At 37.4% G+C, this 22,211-nt stretch overlaps 1 protein-coding gene across 4 annotated transcripts in view; it reads right to left on the bottom strand.

Moving 5' to 3' along the window:
* Positions 1-571: 571 nt before the first annotated feature.
* BARD1 (BRCA1 associated RING domain 1) overlaps positions 572-22,211 on the bottom strand; it is an 82,579-nt gene continuing 60,939 nt past the window's right edge. For all 4 annotated transcript variants that reach the window (XM_027051493.2, XM_027051510.2, XM_053215758.1 and 1 more), the window contains 4 exons: positions 14,893-15,025; positions 14,266-14,358; positions 4,080-4,177; positions 572-3,006 (listed from right to left, as the gene is read on the bottom strand). In XM_027051493.2, the coding sequence (XP_026907294.2) occupies positions 2,674-3,006; positions 4,080-4,177; positions 14,266-14,358; positions 14,893-15,025 (657 nt within the window). In that variant the 3' untranslated portion in view covers positions 572-2,673. The remainder of the gene's footprint in view (positions 3,007-4,079; positions 4,178-14,265; positions 14,359-14,892; positions 15,026-22,211) is intronic.

The following is a 22,211-nucleotide window of genomic DNA, read 5'->3' on the forward strand; positions in this document are numbered from 1 at the left end:
TCTCTAAAGAAGTCAAGACAGGTAGAATAAATGGTAAATCTTATCTACAAAATTGAAGTATCTAACTCATGGGTGAATCACCAAAACCCTCACACATTCTTTATCCCCATTTTGCTCATAATTCTAATATACTTCCCACCTGGTTTTCATTCCTTAGCAAGTCAAAAGAAAAAAAAAGTTAGGGTAAAGTATTAACGGGAACAGATAAGTAGTGACAAAGTAGCGGCTGCCAAGGGGGAAAAAAACTACAAAACGCAGGCAGAACTAGAAAGCAGCCATGTGTAATACTGTGGCCAAGCCACCTATCCTCTGGCTTTAACGGAACCATGAAGGAATCATCCTGTAATAACTGATGCCCTTAATGAGGATTCCAACTATCAAGGTTACATTGTATTCAGACAAATTTATGTAGGGTAATAAAGTGCCTAATATACTTTAGAAATATTTCTATCCAAAATTAATTGCAATGCATTAATGTCCCAAAAGATAAGCTTTTGTTAGCACAGGTCTTGCTAACCTGTGTTGTTCTTCAACGGTGCAGAATGAGCTACTTCTATAGAAGACACAGAGACACAGAAACACAAATAACTTTAATGATTTGTAGTAAATAAAAAAGAAGCTGGAATCTATGATCAAAAAATGGAAACAGTTACAAGTATCTATACGGAAATCACAAGATTTAACAGCTTAACATCAACCAACTGCTGTCAAAATATATTTAAAGAAACCAAAGAAAAACTACAAAACAACTGCTTAATAGTGGTAGACATAGTAGAACGAAGGGAGAGGGAGGATAAACCCAGAAAATGACTGAAGGAGAGTGAGCGGCAACCGTCAAAGTTGTTTCACAAACAGGGATTCGAATCAGAGGAACACACACAAACCTGTCTAGGAAATGTGACCAATGAGGCAATAGAAAGTGACTAAAAGTCAGTTATAAGTCAAAAATGACAACCCAAATCCCAGAGAGTCTTAAATTATGTAATCCAGACATTATCTAACCCCTCAGATTTGTTTGGTGCTATGGTGTTCATCATTCTCCATTAGGATGAAATGTGGGACAAACACATTACTGGTTGGAGAGCTTTTTCAGAGCCGATTCATCCTTGAAGGTCAGGGTCCATAGTTTATCACTGCATTTACATAGTGTATTTCTTGATATGGAAAAGTAACATGTCAAAAGAGGAATTACAGTAAAACTTATTTTTAAATAATCCACAGAATCTCAAACTTACAAATAAATGAACTTTAATAGGTTTATTAACTTCACACTCTCAGTATTCTCATCCAGGACTTAAACTGTTCTCTAGTCCACCAGGGACCAAACCTGGCCGGGCCCACAGTGTCTCCCTTCCTATGTCTTTAATATTAGCACTAGATTCAATTTCTAGGGAGACTTACTCAAGAATTCTACTTCTTAAAGAATATTTTTAAATGATCTCATTTACCTTGTCGATTCATTCACAAATGAGAACACTTCAATCAGAGCAACCTCCCCCAGGCCTCCCGTTCTCAGGTGGTGTCCTGTCCACTCTTCTCATCAAACCTTATCTGTCTTGGTATTAGAAGTAAGTCCTTCCCACTCCTACCCTTAGACTTACTGTTAGAGCCTTATGTATCACATGGACAAAAATCTGTTCTAAATCAAGTAATCCCCAACTTCTGCCTCCACAGCAATCTAAAGTGGGGAAAAAAAAAAAAAAACTTTACAGAAAAAGAAATTAAGACCTTCAAAAACAATTATTTTAGCATATACAGCAAGGTCTACCAGAGAAAGACTGGTTCCTAATTTGTTAATATTTGATTGACAATTTGCTAGTCTAGTAAGACCTTCTAAGCAATATTGATACTAAAATGTGTTAAAGAAAATGCTCTAAGTGTGTATATGTATTTATAAGTGTGTATATACATACATATACTCTAAGTGTATCTATACATACATATACTGTAGAGAAACACAGTTACAAAGTGATAGCTAACAATAAGCAAGTATATACAATAAAAATATGTACCATAAGCCCGATGTTTTCACCACCAAAGAATAATGTTATGGTTTAAGTCATGATTTCTTGATGAACAGATAAAAAGAGATAAAAATGTAGGAACTGACATCCACGTACATTATAAGAAACTAAACACATCGTAAGATGACGACAATTGTAGACAGAAGAATTTAACACCTGTGGTGGTACATTCGGACCAGGTACTCTACTCTCATTACAATAAAGCCAGAATCAATTATTTGACAATATTCCTTGTTCACCAAAGGATGGGAAGTATTTTTGCTGGTGGCAGCAAGTGTGGACTTTTTTTTCATCAAAGAACATTAAAAGGCTGAGACGATAATGATACTACTTGTATATTTAACCCATAGTTCTGAAACTCTCTCCTTAATCTTTAATAGCTGATAATCTGAATAAAAAGACATGATGAATCAAAACACACACCAGTTTTAAAAAGAAACATCCTTCAAAGCAATCTCAGCATCTAAATGGCAAACACAGAATGAATTCCTAACCTGGCATAAGTTTTTTTTTTTTTCTTTTTTAATTCAAGGAAAAAACGTGCATGAATGAGTCTACCTATTTGTAAACATGTATATGATGAAAACAGTGCAATGGCTGGTTCTCACACTGTGTAAATTCAATTTGAAACATTAATCCGGTGCGATATTTAGCTGTCAAGAGGGAGCAACTCAAAGGACATCACACAATCTATAAACCAGCTGGAAGGAGCCATCCAGACTTTGCCCTGCCGCACCCTCTCTGGGCGATGGTTAGACAGATCCTCATAGATGATATACTGCGTGCAGAAGCGCTGATCGGAGTCAGCTTTCGCATGGTACGCGACAGTATTGATGGTCTGAGTCACGTCGCTGTCCGGCTTGGGCTTTCTACTGAGAACCTGGCCCCCAGCTGCAGTGACAAGCTTAACAAGGTTGTCCTTTGGATGGTGTTTGAAGGCTCCCCCAAAATAGAAGTAGCAGCCATCAAACAGCTTTGGCAACTGAAATAACAAGAAAAAACTTGTTAAAAGCAGATGAAAACATTTAAAAACACTGCATAGGAATGAGGAAAATAAAGATAAATAGTCATGAGCAGTTAAGAAGCTGCTTCAAAGAAGTGCTGGGATAAGCTACATTTCAAGTACACTATTGGGTCAGGAAAAAGACTTCGCTTTATAGATTTCCTATTTATGATTTCTTCCTTGAGTCACCATCTCAGGTAGTTTCCCCCCTTCAGATTTTAGGTGTGCTTCGCATATGCGTGTGGGAATGAGTGTGTGCGGGTATGTATTTTAAAAAGCAAACAAACACTGCTCATCACACTTCTTTTAACAGAATGTTATTCATATTTGGTGGGACTTAAAGCCTCAAGAATTCCTAGGGTATCTGAAATGTGCTTCAGGGATCCTGGGCTACATTTAGTAAAATTATAGGAGTAACATCATTTCTCTGGATCTTTATCCAGTTCTGCCCATCCTTACTCAGGTCTCTATATGTTACCAACCTCAGGTCTCCAGGACAGTCCTGGCGGGAGGGTGGCCTCCAGGGTTCCAGATACATATTCCTTGGGGTAGAGTATGTTATGATGCCATGGCTAGGGATCCAATTATCTATGAAACACATTTCTTTGTGTTCTATTGAATAAAGAAGTTTCACAGTTGCCTTCTGCGAAAATTCTTCTTCGTCATTTCTAATATATATATGTACACAGGATAATGGAATAGCATCCATTAAACCTGCAGTATGTGGCAATAAAGACATATGGAAACTCAATCCAAGCAGCAACCATAAGTCTCCCTTCAAGTGACTTTCTGCATCTGAGACTTCTCCCCAGATTCTGAAAGGTTTATGGGAATGTTCAAGATGCCAACAATCCATTAACAGTATGAAATTATCACCTTCTGGATTTTACTGCTCATTGTGATCATCTCTCAGAATCAAGTGCTTGAAATAAGCACAATTAAAATTTTAATCAGTCACCTGTACTTGTTGAAAGAGCAAGAGAAGTTTTTCCTGATGGTGATGATATAAAGTTATAATAAGAACAATGAAAGTAGTAACAAAAGAAAAATACCAGCTGTTCTTTGTTGAGCCTGCTTCGCTGTGGTCCTTCAGGAATCTCATACTTTTCCTCCTGTTCACATGCTTTTCTTTGTAGACATGCTTTCACCCCTAACAAAAAAAAAAAAAAAAAAAAAAAAAAAAAAAAGGATAAAAGGAAAATAATATCAAGTGAGTATTTGTTTCTTACTGAAACAATTTACCTAGATGACTTTTCTTCTCCATCACTGTTTTAAGTATTGTTCTGAAACAGAAACAGACACCTTATTTATGTTAAAACAAAATATGATTAAAAATGTTTTCCACATAAAGAAAATATAAAAAAATCTTTCCTTCAGAGGACTGAACAATGAAGTAGTACTGAACACTAACTTTAGTTTCTTTTCTGAGAAACCTAAATCAATACGCTGTTCACAGCAATTATACAAATCTAAATTTTTATTTATACCAATTACCAAAATGAAGGTGAATAAAAAGTCCCTCATGTAGTGCAACCCACAATGGTTTGAACCTGAGGGCCTACCAGCAGCACCTCTCATTTCCAGTCCTAGGTCTACCCTCCTGTTAGATTCTTCAGTGGGTCCATACACCCAGCTCAGCTGGCCACCCAGTAGGGACACTATAGTGCTTGTCCCAGAGCCTGGGACAGGTCTGGGATTTGACAGGTACACAATTGAAGTCTCCAGTCCACGGACGACTTGGAGAATATGCCAAATGCTTTAGAGATGTTTCAATAGAGATGATCCAAGATGCTGCTTTAATATATAAAAGTCGGAAGATTTTAACAACCGAATTCTCCATCTCTCCAAAAGCAGAGCTCTGTCAAGAGACTGAACTTTTTTCTTAACCTGGGACTATTAATAACGTATATTCAAATTCAACATTCAACTCTGGGATATCTATAATTCCCTATCATGTGATTATTAATTTGTTAGTTTTGCTTATGCTTTGGTGTGCCTTCTCCCAATGTTTTTAATACAAAATTCATATTTAGCCAAGTTTGTTATGATGAATTTCTGAATCTTATTATTCTCACTAACTTATCATAAATATAATGGTTCTATAAAAACTGTTGGGTTTCTGCATTGCATAAAAATTGCATTTTAAAAATACTGTAATTTTTAATAATTGCCCACTGAGTAAAAAACTATCTTTCTAATGGAGCTAATATTAAAATATGTACTGTCTATTGAAAAGGAGTCTCAAAAATTTTGACTAGGTCAAAGTATCATACCAGAGACACTGCCAGTGTGCTTACATCATATACTGTTTCTATATTAAAAACCAACCTAAAAAACATTAGCAATCTAAATCGTGGACTTACCTTAAACTCATTATTTTACATGTGAATATTTTTTTTTACTTCTTATGTCTTCAGCATGAGCCACCCCCCCCCCCCCCCGCTTCCTAAACCTCCTTTCCTATAGCTCTGCAGAACATTCCTATCAGTATCTTTAGATAAACATGCCAGCATATAAAGTCAAGGACTGAATACTCCCATGGTAACTACTGTAACAAGTGAATGGCAAATGTCTAACTACAAGGATAAATAAATGGGCTGTGCCTATGCCGGCTGCTTACCCATTTTGCAAATTTATTTGGTTGATTATTTAAACTGTCAAAAAAGCCTTATTTATTACACTGGTATCTTTTGATGCTGGCACCGTGCTGGCATTAGTATCAATCAGCAGACACAAGAATGTCACAAACTGCCCAGGCAGTCACAAACAGGGCAGCATGGCCGTTTCAGTGCTTCTGTAGTGGGAAGGTGCCCCAAATCATAAAACTTACAGCTTTATAGCAGATGCTCAGTACAGTTCTATAGGGTAAGACAGGAAAATCCATTGCTCTAATTAGTGAGTTGAATTAAGAATACATTCCTCTGATGTTCTCTTATTCTAAGCAACAATCTGCCAACTCTCTGTGCCACTTATATCAAGTTAAAGAAGAAAATAAAGCATTTTCCCCCTGAAAATTAAAGAATAGTGTCGAGGTCTTTAATAACATGTTTGAATGATGACTAAGTATTGTTAATTGCGGTCACAGCACAGAAAACATCAATTTTTGAAAGTCAGGAGTGACATCTAGTCCAAGGGTTGCCAGTCAAGTGTCTCCGAGGGCCCTCAGATTAGGTAAATGTGTGAGGAACATCATGTTAAGTGGTAGGAAGCTGGGGAGACTGCAACCACTAGGAAATGTACAGGAAACTTGAAACTTGAATGGCTACATGGGACAGAGCTGGTCCACATAAGTCGTATCTGCTCTGGTCCTCAGGCTGCCAATTTGAAACTCTTGATGCTTTTGTCTAATCGACCTCTTCATTTCAGATAGAGACTGAAGTCTTAAGAGATTTAAGCAGTTTTCTCAGTGACACAATGGAGATGAGAACTCTGATATCTTCCAATTCCTAGAGCAGTGTTTTTAATCTTTTTTCTTCTTTAAGCTTTACTCTTTGTTTAAAAAAAAAAAAAAAAAAAAAAATGAAGCATCTAAGGAAATGCCAGGCATTTTCTACACAGATTTAAGGTATTGTACCTCTCTTACAATAAGTCATATAACCACTTAATAGATGACTAAGTAGGAGGATCCATATTTTTTAAGAGATTAGCAAAAAGTATGACAAATGGCAAAAAGTGCCGACTATCCTGGGGGAGGGGAATGGGGCGAACAATGCATTTGGCTTTGTTTTCAGTGAATCAATGATTTTACTTAATCTGATGCCTAAGTTGCTACTCTCCTCGACATTTACAAAAATTACAAATTCGTATCAATTTTCTAGTGAACCTCTTTTGAGGTAAACCAAGATTTACTAAAAAAAAAAAAAAAAAAAAAAAAAAAAAGAAACTTTCAGCAATTTAAAGTGAGACATTAACATCGTCAATGAAATGGAAGAATCTACCAGGCAAAATATGACCTAATTAACAAGTCAAAACAATGGATGGTATTTACAAATTTTTATTTATTCAATAAAAAGTTAAGCAAACTGCAGCAAAAATTCTTAAACCCATCTTCTGTGTGAAACAAAATATCAGAACTTTCATAACATCCACCTACATAAAATCATCCAAAATACAATATATACTGTAATGCTTATTCTCTCTATATGTATGTCAAAATTTAAAAATAGACCACTTTCTGGGGCACATGGGTGGCTCAGTCGGTTGAGCGTCTGACTCTTGATTTCCGCTCTGGTCATGATCTCACAGTTTGTGGGTTCTAGCCCTGTGTTGGTCTCTGTGCTGATATCGAGAAGCCTGCTTGGGATTCTCTCTCCTCACTCTCTCTGCCCCTTCCCTGCTTGCTATCTATCTCAAAAATAATAAACATTAAAAAAATTTTAAAAATAGGCCACTTTCCTCCAATTAAAAGATAGTTCTTAAAATTTAACCAAAAAATGTTTTATGTTTATACCATGTACTTGGCAAAGTCGTCATTATTCCATAATCCGTCACTAAAATAGTTCAGCAGAAAGAACTTATCCCTTATCCTCTCTTTTGAAGAAATAAGCAGCATATACAAGACCACTTATTAGCTTTCTCAGCTAATAATTTCCAAACTGAAATAACTAGGTGAATAAGCTATGTTATTTATGTAAACACAGATTTCTACATATGCCGGAATGATAGATACTTTATAATGTGTCCAGCCACTATCCTTATAAAAAGTTTAGATCCTTTCTTCCTTTTCACATGTTCATTGTTTTGGGATTTTGACTGAAACTACCATTTTCAGAAATATAGGAATGAGGTACCGGTTTTATTAAAACTCAGAAATTCTTTTAGCCCAGATATATTCCTGATCATGTCTACCATTTCAGGTAAGCTTTCCTTTGGCCCCAATCTTATTACTTTTTTATATATGGGAAAGCAGCCCAATTCCCCAAGTGCTGCTTAACTCAAAGTCATTAACTCAGTCATTAAGGTAGCTCTGGCTACCTTAGTAAAGCCTGGAATCTTTGCATAGTAATGCAGCCTATGGATTCTGGGCTACAATGGCTTTAAGAGAAGCTTGTACTATACAGAAAAATATTCCTTCATTCTAAATCTCTAGTAACCACTCTTAACCTCCTACATCTCATAACATCACATATATCAATGAATGTGTATTTTCACAAACCGCTGATGATGTTTGTGAATCTATACTAAGCTTAATCAGCTTTATCTTAATCTAGTTTTAGAAGGGGGGAAAAATCTAGTTTTACATCATGGAAATGGGAAGGAGTAGGAAAAAAGGGGTCCTTGAAACCACAGCTATACACAAATGATTACAGAATATAATGAAGATGGAATAAAGCTTTGACATGGAGGTCTGTTAAATGTCCAGAGGGGGAAACTACCCCTCCATGAAGGGCTATAGAATCTGCTCTTTTTCTTCAAAACCTAGAGCAGTAAATAAACCCTTATTTTAAAGAACTGCTATTTTTCTGGAGCTATCCATAGCTGAAATAGCACTGAAAATTTCAGAATTAAAGATCACTCTCAGCCAACATGTAATGTCCTAAAAAAATAAACAAATAAAATACAGAATCAAACATCATTCTATGTCAAAATTAAGTCCTAATAAATATGTCATTATATCCAAAGTGGACACTTATGGAACTCAAAATATTAGTAAAATAAATATTGAAGAATTTACCCTCTGACTCTATTAAAAATGAATATCCAAATTGTACAAACAAAATAATTTATTTTTCAAATGCTTTTCAATTGGGCTTTTTAAGCAAAGAGCCTATGATATCACTAACCTTTAGAAAAAAGGAAATCATCACAGGAAACTTTACACAACTGTGACAAAAAAATGGAAAAACAACTTATGCTCTCCCTGCAATTTCTGAAAACCTGGGTGGCCAGTACAAGAAGAAATAAGTCCCATATTACAAAATGCCACAGAAAAGAGTGGAAGGACAATGAAATGAAGGCTGAAAATATAAAATAAAAGCTCAGTGTTCCACTCAGGCCATCATCAACATCTAGACTTGGGATATCACAGGAACCACTACTGCAGATCATTAGGTTTTGTAATTCTATATAAATACCAGTTAACAACTGGCTATTTCTGGCTACTTTTTAGGCCAGTATTCTAACCACAAACATATTTACATATAAAAACAGATTTCTTCATGGGATAGTATGCTGAATTTATTTATTTTACTTAATGTATATTGAGAAGCAGGTCAAATTCTATCTTAAAAATGTATTATAGGCTGTATCATAAAATTTTCTTAGGCAAAATATGGGTATCAATTCTAAAACCCTGTATTATTCACAATATCAAAATAATTCCCTTTTTAGAGTTGTGGTTAAAGATCAAACTCAGTCTAATATCCAAAATCTCTTCTTAATAAAATAATTTAAAAATTCATACTTGGTATTCTTTTTTAGTCATATATTTAAAGTTTATGTATGTAGGAATTTCCTCTTTGATTGGCAGGACAATCACCATAACAAAATGTCCTTGGTAGTCTAGAGAACAGGTGTAAAAGATCTGGCATGTTAGACTACAGAAATATACACACAGGTTCTAATTTCCCTGATAAACACTGAAGCTCTTACCTATACAATTAATCTTTGGAAAGTTGAAAAAGAAGATATACTTTCTAATTGTTATTCAAATTTGAGAAGCTAAATTTCTTCCAGAGAGCATGGATTTCACCCAACCGACACACATTGTTCACATTGTTTTCAAAAGTGTTACAAATAGGACTCTGCCTATTAATCCACCAGTTTTCTTTTGATTGTTCCTTTGCCTGTATGCTTTCACACATTTATCTAGGGTTAAAAGTGAAGATATAATTGTTTTTTGCTTTTTTAAAATGTAAACAATCCTTTTTTATAATACTTCAAATGTAACCATTATCATATAATAACATGATTTTTTTTTCAGAAACTATCTTTAAACTTTTCTTAATTCTTTCATATTTATTCCCCCTATGTCCTGCTATTAGAAATAACAATGAAAATGTTATTTTCCATATTTCTTCCGTATTTCTGGCTTAGGACAAATTCTCAGAAGTGGGGCTATTAGATCAAAAGATGTTATTTCTTTTTTTTTTTTTAATGTTTATTATTTTTGAGAGACAGAGAGACAGAGCATGAATGAGGGAGGGGCAGACAGGGAGAGGAGGACACAAAAACCGAAGCAGGCTCCAGGCTCCGAGCTGTCAGCACAGAGAGCCCGGTGCGGGGCTCGAACTCACGAGCTGTGAGGTCATGACCTGAGCTGAAGTCAAAGGCTTACCTAACTGGACCACACAGGTGCCCCGAAAGATGTTACTTCTTAAAAAAAATAATCCTCAGAGCATTTTTGGTGAAGGATTTCTGTAAGCATGAAGTTGCCTATCAATCTTAGTTGATAGAATGCTTTGGTATATTTACTTTTTGGTAATTAGCAAAGTTTAAATAGAACTAAACAGATTCTATTTTATTGAAGTGAATAAAATTTGAGGAAACATTGTAATGGAAAAGTGTGAGTCTGTTAACCTGACTACGAGGTTATATGATGGTATAACGATTGTCTTTTAGGCTCCATCGTCCTCAACTAAAACAAAACAAAAGCAAAAACAAAGTACCCTATGTGGTGCCTCCTCACCTCACAGAGGCCAGCCCAATGTAAAATGTTGGGCACGTTCCCCGAGCAATGCCCTCTGGTGCTAAGGAATTTCAAACCTTCTCCAGCAGCAACTGTATTTAAACTGAGATGAGAGTGGGCAAGAGAGAGAGATTACTAAAGAAAAGATGACAGCCATCTGCTCTCCTCTTCACACTGAGATGAGAAATGAAGAGGCAAAAGAAATTTTTTTTTTAAAGGTTAGGCTGGAGGACATTTTGAAAGCAGGGCACTACAAGGACAGGTCAGTAAAAGATGTTTCCCCCTTTTGAAGGCTAGGTTACATCTTTAGCATGCAGCTCCACCTTACTCACAGTCTAGAAGGACGATAAAAATTACGTATTCATGCATCGTCTGTTTTTTTCATTCTAGACATGTTTTAACAACCTTTGTACAATGATGGTTCTATGTTGCCTGTGAGGAACTGGCACCAGACCAGGGCTTAAGCCCTAAAACTTAATCTTAAGGAACTTTTCCTATCTCTATTTCCCATTTCTACGAAATAAAAACTACAAAACAGATGGCTGGTACAATAGTATCACTTATGGCTTAATCTCAGAATCTTTGTTGGTATATGCATTAACTACGACACTGTAATATACTCTCACATATCACGTGGAAAAAATAAGAGATGGACCAAGTAAGACAAAACATGGTTAAACAGAAAATATCCAATAATTAAATTTAGCAGTAATTCTTTAGTGTTCATTTGTTTAAATTTGTTTAATTTGTTAAATGAGTCAATTATCCACAGAGAAAAGTTTAGATAAAATTTCCTCTTGACGACTCTTGCGTAGTTCAGTTGTTAAGCATCTGACTTCGGCTCAGGTCATGATCTCATGGTTCATGAGTTCGAGTCTCACATTGGGAGAGCTCAAGCCCTGTTTTGGATAAGCTTGAGGCCTGCTTTAGGTGTACATGAGCCCTACTTCAGGTGAGCCCTGCTTGCTTTTTTCTTTCTCTTTCTCTTTCTCTTCTCTCCCTCCCGCCCTTGTGTCACTTCCCCTCAAAAAAAAACAAAAAAATCCCACTTGAATCTTCTTGGTTTATGGAAAATCCCATAAAAAGATAATAGTGACATTTATGTATAGTTAAGCCAATAAAGATTTTGTCTACCAGCAAGCTAATGGGTATCTTCAAACACAAGACCTAGTTTTAATAAGTCATAAATCTTTACAATTAATTTTGAAAGCTTTGGTCCACCTCATCTTTCTTCAATGTGGATGTTTTCAGACAGTTTTGAATAGATTTGAACATTTTTAAAAATCAAACTGACGCGTCTGACACTAAGATCAATGTAGTGAGAAATAAAGACTAGAAGGAAGGTATTTGTAGTTTCTTGCCTTCTGTTGATAAACCCAGTGACTATTTACAGTAACTGTCTTAAAATCTGACCCTATTTCTCTTTGGATTCTGTGTTAGAAAGTACAAGCATATGAACTTCAATAAGAGATCCCATGCATCCCTTATCCTACAGAAGCACTGATACTGGAGTGTTATTCACGACTGAGAATCACCAAAAAGCACCCTATTGAGTCAGTTTGAGTCCATGGTGATTCTATGAAAATGACATGGCTAAGCCATTAAACTGACAAAACTTCCATTTCTTAAAGGCAGATTTTATGGAAACCAATCACGTAGCCTATATATTTAACCAGATGCAAGTTGAGCATATTCACAAGAACTAGACTTAACCGGCAATGCCTTAACATTCAAAATTTCACATGACTTCTTCATTGTTAAGACCTTATTATTATGAAAACCCACTCCTTCTGATAACCACTGGCAAAATTTCTGCAGCAGGTTCAGTAAAACAGCATCTACCATCATGGAACCATTTTAAATCAATGTTTTAAAATGACTGAAGCCCAATAAAACTTGCCACAGATTTGAAAGGTAAAAAGAGGTTCAAAAATAAGAGTAAAGCAGAAATTTTTTTTCTATGCACGTAATAACCCAGTCCAATTGCTTATTATACTTCTTAAATTGGCCATGACCAGGAGAGACTAAAGGAGAGACTAGTAACAGTTAGGGACGAGAACAGATGAGTGGCAGTGTTAGTCGTAGCCTCAGCTGGGTCTGACCCCTGGGTGGACACGGGCATCGCAAGGAAATTGGCGGCTGCCTTTAAAAAGGACATGAATACCAACTGCTAAAGAGAAACTGTTCTACAAACCAAATTAATTTCAAACTGAGATTAAATTAATAACACAATTAAGATCTTGGTAAATCAAGCATTTCTATCATAAAACCTTCAAAGCACAAAGCCATAACATAAAGTTTCTTAAAGCTAATTCTAATCCATCATTTGCTTCTTACAAAGAAAGTTTCATTTAAAATACTATTCTTTTTTTAACTTTTTAACCTGAAATAATTACAGATTCATAGGAGGATGCAGAGATGTCCATGCACCCTTCCTCCAGTGTCCAATGTTAACACCCCACACACTACAGAAGAATCTGACACTGATACAACCTATAGGGCTTATTCTGATTTCATAGTTATACACGCACTCAGCTACATGTGTGCACACGAGTGTGTGCAGATCTATACAATTTAATCACATGTGTAGCCCTGTGTGATGTACCCACCACTGGGGTCCAGACACTCAGCTGCATCATCACAAGACTCCCTGGGCAACCTCTTTACAGCCATTACTCTTTTCTAAAAAATTAGTTAACAGAAAAGGTATACACATTGTCCTACTTCAGCCGTCGTATCAAAAGTAGATACTTTAGCTACTGAAGAATAGGAAGTAACTCCATATGAGCTTTCTTTTTGTCTGAAGTCCTAAGTGAATCTAAGGTCAGGAAAAGCAAACAAGTGAGAGCAGGGGAGGTAGAAGGCAGCTCTGCAGGTGGTGGTGCTGGACCAACCAGAAGCAGGTAAGAGTTTGGATAATGGCTGGTGCAATCGCCCCAAATCAGGGAGTACAAGGCAGTCTAACTCCTAACAGCTTCCTAGAATATACTGGATCACTAAGAAAGCATGCACAGTTTTTAGAAATCATAAGGCAAAAGCAACAAATTATTTCATGTCATGGTAGTATATTTAAAATGTGTTTAAGTTACATATATTGTTGGATTGCTGGAAGCTTAAAACCCATTTACTCTTTATTAAAATAGTTCCTATTGTGAAAAAGAAGACTTTAAAAAAGACTAAAAAATTCTGTGGACACTCACCAAGAACATCTAAACAATACCACCAACATAGGAAGCTTTTTCAAACTGCAGCGACTAACCGGAGGTAAGAAAAATTAGCGTTAAGTTCCTTAAATAATTATTGGCAGTAGTATACCATAAAAAATGAAATTAATTGGGGTGCCCGGGTGGCTCAGTCAGTTGAGCATCCGACTTCAGCTCAGGTCATGATCTCACAGCTCGTGAGTTCGAGCCCCACATCAGGCTCTGTGCTGACAGCTCAGAGCCTGGAGCCTGCTTCTGCTTCTGTGTCTCCCTCTCTCTGCCCCTAACCCACTCACATTCTGTCTCTGTCTCTCTCAAAAATAAATAAACATTAAAAAAAATTTTTTTTTTTTAAATGAAATTAATCTACTCAATTCATTTTGTAGTTCTCCCAAATCCAATACTTACATTCAAATTTTACGATCCAACATCCATTGAGAATCCCAAGCATACATTTTAGGGTACTTTGAACTGTATCTCCAGGAACAATGACATGAGTTACTAGAATACAAAAAAAGAAGTAACAGAAACAAATATATACCAAAAAAAATCTTCAATGATTATAACTAGTCTGTGCTTCATAATCTGAATTTTCTTCAAAAGCAACCATTTGTATACTTAGATATAAGACTTTTTAAACTAAGTATCACTCTCCATCCTGGCCAACAGCATGAAAAACCAGATCATAAACCATGTATCTTAAAGCCACATTAACATATATTTTTCTTTTATTTTCAAATTGTAACTAAAGAATTAAAGTATTACATTACACACAATTTATTTGTCATTAGCAAACACATAAGTTTGCCCTTCTGACACACTGTTCTGTCCTGAAATATGTGCAAAGCTTTAAACTTTACATTTCCTGACTAAATTAGGTCTATAAAAACATTTTAGATTATAAGATTCAAAGTATACTGCCATTCCCCAATGATTAAAACATATAATTGATGAGGGGAATTCTACAAATAAAATAGGATTGCCTATTTAAAATTTTTTTCAGACAAAAATAAATAAGTATATAAAAATCCTCACCTGTACTGTCGAATTCAGCACATTTTTTAGCCTTAAGAATCACTGCAAGCTCACTGAGCATTTTTTGCTGTTCTGAAGAAAGCCCACTGCCTATAAGCACGAGAGGTCCATCCCTACGCTGACCAGTGTTTGTCTATTAATGAAAGGGGAGATACCACAGTGTTAAAATCATTTAAAAACTAAAGAAACCTATTAACTTTCACTTGATAGAAGCTTGAATCTCGGTATTTATCTTCCTCTATCTAGTAATTCCCCATAATTTCCATCGAATTGTGGCTCAGAACCTAATGCTCAGTGCATTTGAATAGTTAATTTATAGTCCTTCCTCCCCACCTCACCCCAGAATAAAATGCTAAATAGTAATGTAAACGCAGGGCATCTTGTTTCCTTGATTCTAAACTGGATCTCTCTAGAATTTTATAACTTCATTCTGTCACCAGTAAGCCTTTCTTAAAAAAAATTATTTATAATCTCTGCACCCAACGTGAGGCTCGAACTCACGACCCTGAGATCAAGAGTTGCATATTCTACCGACTAAGCCAGTGAGGAGTTCCACCTTCTTAAGTAACCCAAAACACCCACTTAAAATTATTAATTCCCTATCTCCCCTCCACTAACTTATTCTACTAACGTTAAACTTGGTTTGGTCTTTTTTTTTTTTTTTTAATTTTGAGAGAGTGTGTGCAAGCAGGGGAGGGGCAGAGAGAGGGGTACAGAGAATCCAAAGCAGGCTCTGCACTGCAAGCATGAAGCCTGATGCCAGGCACAAACTCACAAACCATGAGATCATGACCTGGGCTGAAACCAAAAGTCAGGGGTTAACCGACTAAGCCACCCAAGGCACCTCTGGTCTTTTCATTTTAAACTGAGATTATGTAAAAAAATCAAAGAACACTAGAGGCGCCTGGGTGGTTCAGTCAGTTAAGCGTCCGACTTCGGCTCAGGTCATGATCTCGCTGTTTGTGAGTTCGAGCCCCACGTCAGGCTCTGTATTGACAGCTCAGAGCCTGGAGTCTGCTTCAGAGTCTGTGTCTCTCCATCTCTCGGCCCCTCGCCTCCTCATGCTCTGTGTCTCCCTGTCTCTCAATACTAATTAATGTTAAAAAAAATAAAAAATAAATCAAAGAACACTAAAGCGTCTAACAACACTGAGCTCAAAAACAGAAAACAAATTCTTTTTTTTTTTTAATTTTTTTTAATGTTTATTTCTGAGAGAGAGAGAGAGACAGAGGATGAGTGGGGGAGGGGCAGACAGAGCGGGGGACACAATCCGAAGCAGGCTCCAGGCTCCAAGCTGTCAGCACAGAGCCCGCCGCGGGGCTCAAACTCACAGACCACGAGATCATGACCTGAGCCGAAGTTGGACGCTCAACCGACTGAGCCACCCAGGTGTCCCAAGAAAACAAATTCTTAACATCAAAACAGTTACCTATCAAAACCAAGACAATTAAAACAGACAAGAAAATACAGAAGTTAGACCAGATCCACCAATAGTAATAACTCAATGCAGCTATGAAAAAGAATTGCTCTAACAAAGACCAATATTTTCAGTTGTACAGAAAGAAGTAGAACTTCCAGGAGACAAAAACAACAAGTATAAAGAGAAAACACCAATGGATAGCATTAAGTGAAAGATTCAAAGAAACAATGAGCTAATGCCTTCAACAGCAGCCAAGAGAATTTAACAAATGGAATTGGAATGAGAGTCAGCTAAAAGCTACCTGATAAAAGACAAGCAATGTCCCGGCGAAGAAGAAAACAAAAAGTAAATCAGCACTATTGTGTTAAAGAATAAAAAGCCAAACACAGTACTGTAATTTTCAAATACAAGACAGAAGGCCCTCCGACGTGTGTGACTTTGTATGCATGGGATTTTGGGGTTCTAAAAAGCTCTGAAGAACAAAGTGAAACAGTAAGGTCTGATCACCAGTGCAGTTCAACACCTAGATTAGAGAAAGTTAGTGTTTAAATATTCACATATCAATGTAGTGATAATTCATAGTCTGATGCCCTACCATATAACACTAAGTTGTTAGCTACATCTATAAACAGATCGATTCCAATCATTCATTCGCTCAAAATATATTCAATGAAATTCTGCCATGTATTAAGTAAGTACATACACAACATTTTAAAAAAATTTCTATGAAAGGTTTTTCTAATGGGGATATTCAGCACTTGAGTATTGAAACTTGAAAACTATTTGAAAACTGAAAGTTGATGTCCAGTTTCCTGGGCGCCTGGGTGGCTCAGTCAGCTGGGCATCCAACTTAAGCTCAGTTCATGATCTCATGGTCTGTGGGTTCGAGCCCCGAGTTGGGATCTGTGCTGACAGCTTGGAGCCTAGAGCCTGCTTCGGATTCTGTGTCTCCCTCTCACTCTCCCCCCCCCCCCCCGACTCGCACTCTGTCCTCTCTCTCAAAATAAATAAACGTTTTTTTAAAAATTAAAGGAAAAAAAAAAAAGTTCCGTTTCCTAAGTGCACCTGGGTGGCTCAGTTGGTTAAACGTCTCACTCTTGATTTCTGCTCAGGTCATGATCTCATATTCATGAGACTGAGTCCCACATTGCTGAGCATGTAGACTGCTTAAGAGTCTCTCTCCCTCTTGCTCTGCTTCTCCCTGACTCGTATACACATGCTCGCTCTCTCTCTTTCTCAAAAAAATGTTGTTTCCTGAATTATTCATCTGAGGTTCAAGTTGCAAAGGTCTGACTGGACATGCTATACACATCACACACATATTGACATCACATTTCTGTATGTTATCTTTCCTATTCACTAAGTTATAAGGTGCTTTAACCATGTCTAACCTAAACACTGTAAACATTCCCTAAGATGAAAATAGTGCAGTGCACTTGATGGATCATTCAATTACTAAATAATGGGAAAAAATAGTGATTCAATAATTGTCAGTTATACAAATATGTGCCATAAAAATAGCTCCAAATGGAACACATTACTTTCCAGTTTATGTAACTCCACTTCAGCAAAGTGAGTTCTCTGTACAAAATACAAGAGTGAAAAGATATCAATTCTATATATATAGCATATGATACTATCTCCATCAGCCCAAGAAGAGCACCAAAGTGGGTCAAGCATTTTCCTATCATCGTTTGTAAGTCTGAACAAAAAATAGAAACGGACACTAATTTCTCATAGTTAAGGAATACTATTAACAACAACAACAACAACATAAAGCAAACAGCCACCAAAGCCACACATCTGTTGGGGGCAGGAGGTGCGGGTGAGGAGGCACGTGGTTTGAATAAGCAGAGGTTATTCACCATGAGGTTCAAAAGATGTTCAGAACACATCCAAGGGTTCAATACCCTGATTTTATAGATATTAGTTGCTATGTACATGGCATTAAACTCTTATGAAAATTTTTCTCAAATTCTTAATTAATGTTTATAAAAAATAGGGTTTGAAATTATGAAAAGAAAAAGGATAAAAATGCTACTCAAAAGGATCATGGGCAGAGAAGTAACAAAATGAACACAGCAACAGCCTTTTAAGTCACTAGAGATAGCTTCTCAGATTTCAAACAATGCCTTCCAACAACCATGTAACAAAAATTCTAGATTGGAAGTAAAGACACTCAAACCCCACACACTTATCACCCAATTCCTTCCACATGATGCTCTTCCTGAAGCAGCTCTCAGGACTTGGAAATCACAAATCTGAAGGAATTCAGACTCAGCTACTAAGTACTTGTCCTGGTTTTAGGAGCAAGCATGTATCAGGGAGGGCCCTCCAGTACTCTCTCATGCATTTAACATACATTTATTGAGCACCTACTATTTGCCAGACACTGTTCTCAGTACTGGGGTTGCTACATTAACAAAAGAGGCAAGTCCTTGACCTCATGCAGGTTATAGTCTAACTGGAAGGGAGGGTGGAAACCCAATAAAATAAAAATGTATTTTGTCAAATGATCAGTGGTAAGGGAAAATAAAGCAGGGTTGGGAGGATACGAAGCCCTGGGAGGCTGCCACTTGAGAAACAGTAGTACAGAACCCTCTCAGATAGGACGACGCCTGAGTGGGATTTAAAGGGAGTGATGCAGAGTGCCACATCTATGTCCAGTTCCCTACAATTGTCCCTGTCAGAGAAAACAGCTGGTGCTGAGGACTTGAAATGGGAGCATGTTGGTGGATTCTAGAAACAGTGAGGCGGTGCAACGTGGCGGAAAAATGATGAGTGAAAGGGGGTCTGGCAGCAGCTGAGGGAAGACAGATTCCAGAAGGACACAACCCTTTCACCTTAGGACTTACCATATAACCATTATCTTTTCCTTCACCAGAAATCTACCATGAAGATAGTAATAATGATACTGTGAGGCCATGTCCATCAGACATGCAGAAGGTACAGGCTTCTTACACTTTATAAAAACACAGCAGTAACTGGGCAGAACTGAGGGGGGGTAAACAACTTCCTCTTCTCTGAGGACATCGCCATGTTCACACTCCAAGACCACCATAAAGGTATCTTTGTTTTTGACACATTTGATGTAATTCTTCTCCAGCTTTTCATAAAAGGAACATTGGCAAATGACAACTCAGTTATGCTACGTTCTGCCAGTAGAGTTCAAGTCCAAATGAATAAATACATGCCAATTTACACTGTTAAGTATGGTGGAACTGAATGAGTACTGACCTAAGATTTAAGAAATTCAAGTTCTCACTGATCCATTCAAAAAAACCCTACTTTCTTTCTTCTGTTTTTTTTAATGGCTCGGTAACCATGAGCAAATCATACTAGGTTTCAGCTTTCTTCTTTGTAAACTAGTAAATTTCTATTAGTAAAGTAGAAAGATTTCTATTTTCTCCTGCAGTTCATTATGAAAACCACCTTGGTGCACACTTGCAGGGCTGATGTCCAGGAGAAGGCAAGAGATAAACAGTTGTCAGAGCACAAAGGTAACCAGCTTGCGACAGCAGCTATGACCACATCTTTGACCTGAACTCATCCCTTTCTCTCTTCTTCCCCTATCTGAGCAGCTGAGTGCACCCACCACACCCCTCTCTTGAAAAACCCTCTTCTTCTCTCCCTGCCCACATCACACCACCATTTCCCATCAGAGTTCTGTTTATCACACAGCCTCCTAACCAGGTTTTGGTCTTGGCCCACTCTCGGCTGTCCTCTGCGGTCCCAATACACTGAAAATGCACAAGAGTGCCCTGTTGCGTAGTAATGTCTAAACTCCTCCTGGGGGGAGCCAAAGCCTTTTACATTTTGATCTCAACTCCACTCTTGACCTCTGGTTCTTCTCTGATAATATACCTTGTGCTCCTCTCACACTAACTAGTTTCTCAGATTTCAAAGATTCTTTATGCTTCCTTGTCTATGAGTCTGTTTCCTCAGATTTGGACTGCCATCCCCACTTTGTATACCTGACTGCAGTGCGGCAATGCTCACTTCCTCCACGCTAACAGAATCCCATTTTTCCAGATATCCACTCTTCAAGAACCTTCCCTGCCTTCAACCATGAAGTATGTCAACACGAACTGTGTGACCAGTTCTGACCAGTAAGACATAAGGGGAAGTCCAGTGGAAGATTCTAGGAAGGGTTTTAGTCCTTCTTTTAATGGTGGACACAGTCACATGTGCAGTTGTGGCTATCACCCTATAACCACTGGAGGGAGATTGGTGAGGACAAAGCCACCAAGCTGAGGATGGCAAAGCAGAAAGACAAAGAATTTGGGTCTCTAGCGCAGCCATTTAATTGCTGAACTCACCAAAGAAAGCTATTCTAAATTGGGATTACCTTTATATAAAAGAATATACTGCCGTTAGGCATTCGAGTAAATGTTTTGTTATCTGCAGCCAACAGCATTCTATTAGATACCTTGCTAAAACTTTTACCTTTAAAAGTTTACAAGCTTTCTTGTTACCTTCTCTGTGAAGCTCTTCTGATCCCTTCTGGAATCAGCTTCTTCCTTCTCTGTACATCTCCTGTACATTTTTATGGCTTCTATTATAAATTTATTACAGTATGTAATGAACTTTTTTATATCTATATTCACCATTAAACTGTAAATTCCTATGGAATAAGCATTCTTTTCACTTTCTCTAGCTTGTAGCTCTTTACTGAACTACAGACTCACGTGCCTGTTCAAGATCTCCATTTGCTGCCTTAGAGACATAAAATTGGTCAAGAGAATTACTGATTTCCTTCCCCCGCAGCAGGAAACGGCCCCACCATCTACTACCCCTTTGCTAGTCATATTAATTCTACTCTTTATCCACACTTCACATATAATCCATCAGAAAGTATGGTACCATTAACTCAAAAATAGACACTCAACTTCATACTTCTCGTAATTTCCACTATTACCTTAATCCAGGAGGTCATGATAGCTCATCCTGTCACAATGAAAACAGTCCTCAGTGATCTCCCTGCCTCCACTCTTGCCCCACCTCAGTCTCTTTATTACAAAGCAGCCAGAGTGAACTTCCTAAAACATAAACCAAATCATTTCATTCCCTTGCTTTAAATCCTTTCAGCGGTTTCCAGTACTCTTAGACACTGACTAGTCACCATCAAGTAGGACCTTCTCTCTAACCTTCAAATATGCCACACTCATCCACTAAGGGACCCTATACACTTGCTTGGAACACCTGTCCTCCAGATGTTCACCTGGATACCTCCTCCTCCTCATTCAGGTTTCAAATCAAACATCAGTTCTCTAAAGGCCCTCCAATGACTCCAGCTAAGGCAGTGCCTTTTCTGGAGCCCTTAAGCTCCACTCAATTATACTCTACAAAATCTTCAAACCACACAATTTAAGTTCCTGAAATTATTTCATTTACATTAGTTTACATATTTACAGAGTGTCTCTGTAAGAGACATCTGTCTTACAGACATCTCTGTCTTACAGACATCTCTATTAGAATGTGAGTTCCTTGGGGCGCCTGGGTGGCGCAGTCGGTTAAGCGTCCGACTTCAGCCAGGTCACGATCTCGCGGTCCGTGAGTTCAAGCCCCGCATCAGGCTCTGGGCTGATGGCTCGGAGCCTGGAGCCTGTTTCTGATTCTGTGCCTCCCTCTCACTCTGCCCCTCCCCCGTTCATGCTCTGTCTCTCTCTGTCCCAAAAATAAATAAACGTTAAAAAAAAAAAAATTTTTAAAAAGAATGTGAGTTCCTTGAGAATAAGAGTTCTATCTGTCACACTGATTGCAGTATGAATGCTCCCTAAAATATATATGGGAGTCAATAAATATTTGTTGATGGATTTATTCTGATTATAATAGTCTTTGAACTCACAGTAGCTAATACAAAGAAAATGTTCAATAATTTTTTGGTGATTGAAAGCAA

Source organism: Acinonyx jubatus, chromosome C1, assembly GCF_027475565.1.
Source record: "Acinonyx jubatus isolate Ajub_Pintada_27869175 chromosome C1, VMU_Ajub_asm_v1.0, whole genome shotgun sequence".
Taxonomy (NCBI): Eukaryota; Metazoa; Chordata; class Mammalia; order Carnivora; family Felidae; genus Acinonyx; species Acinonyx jubatus.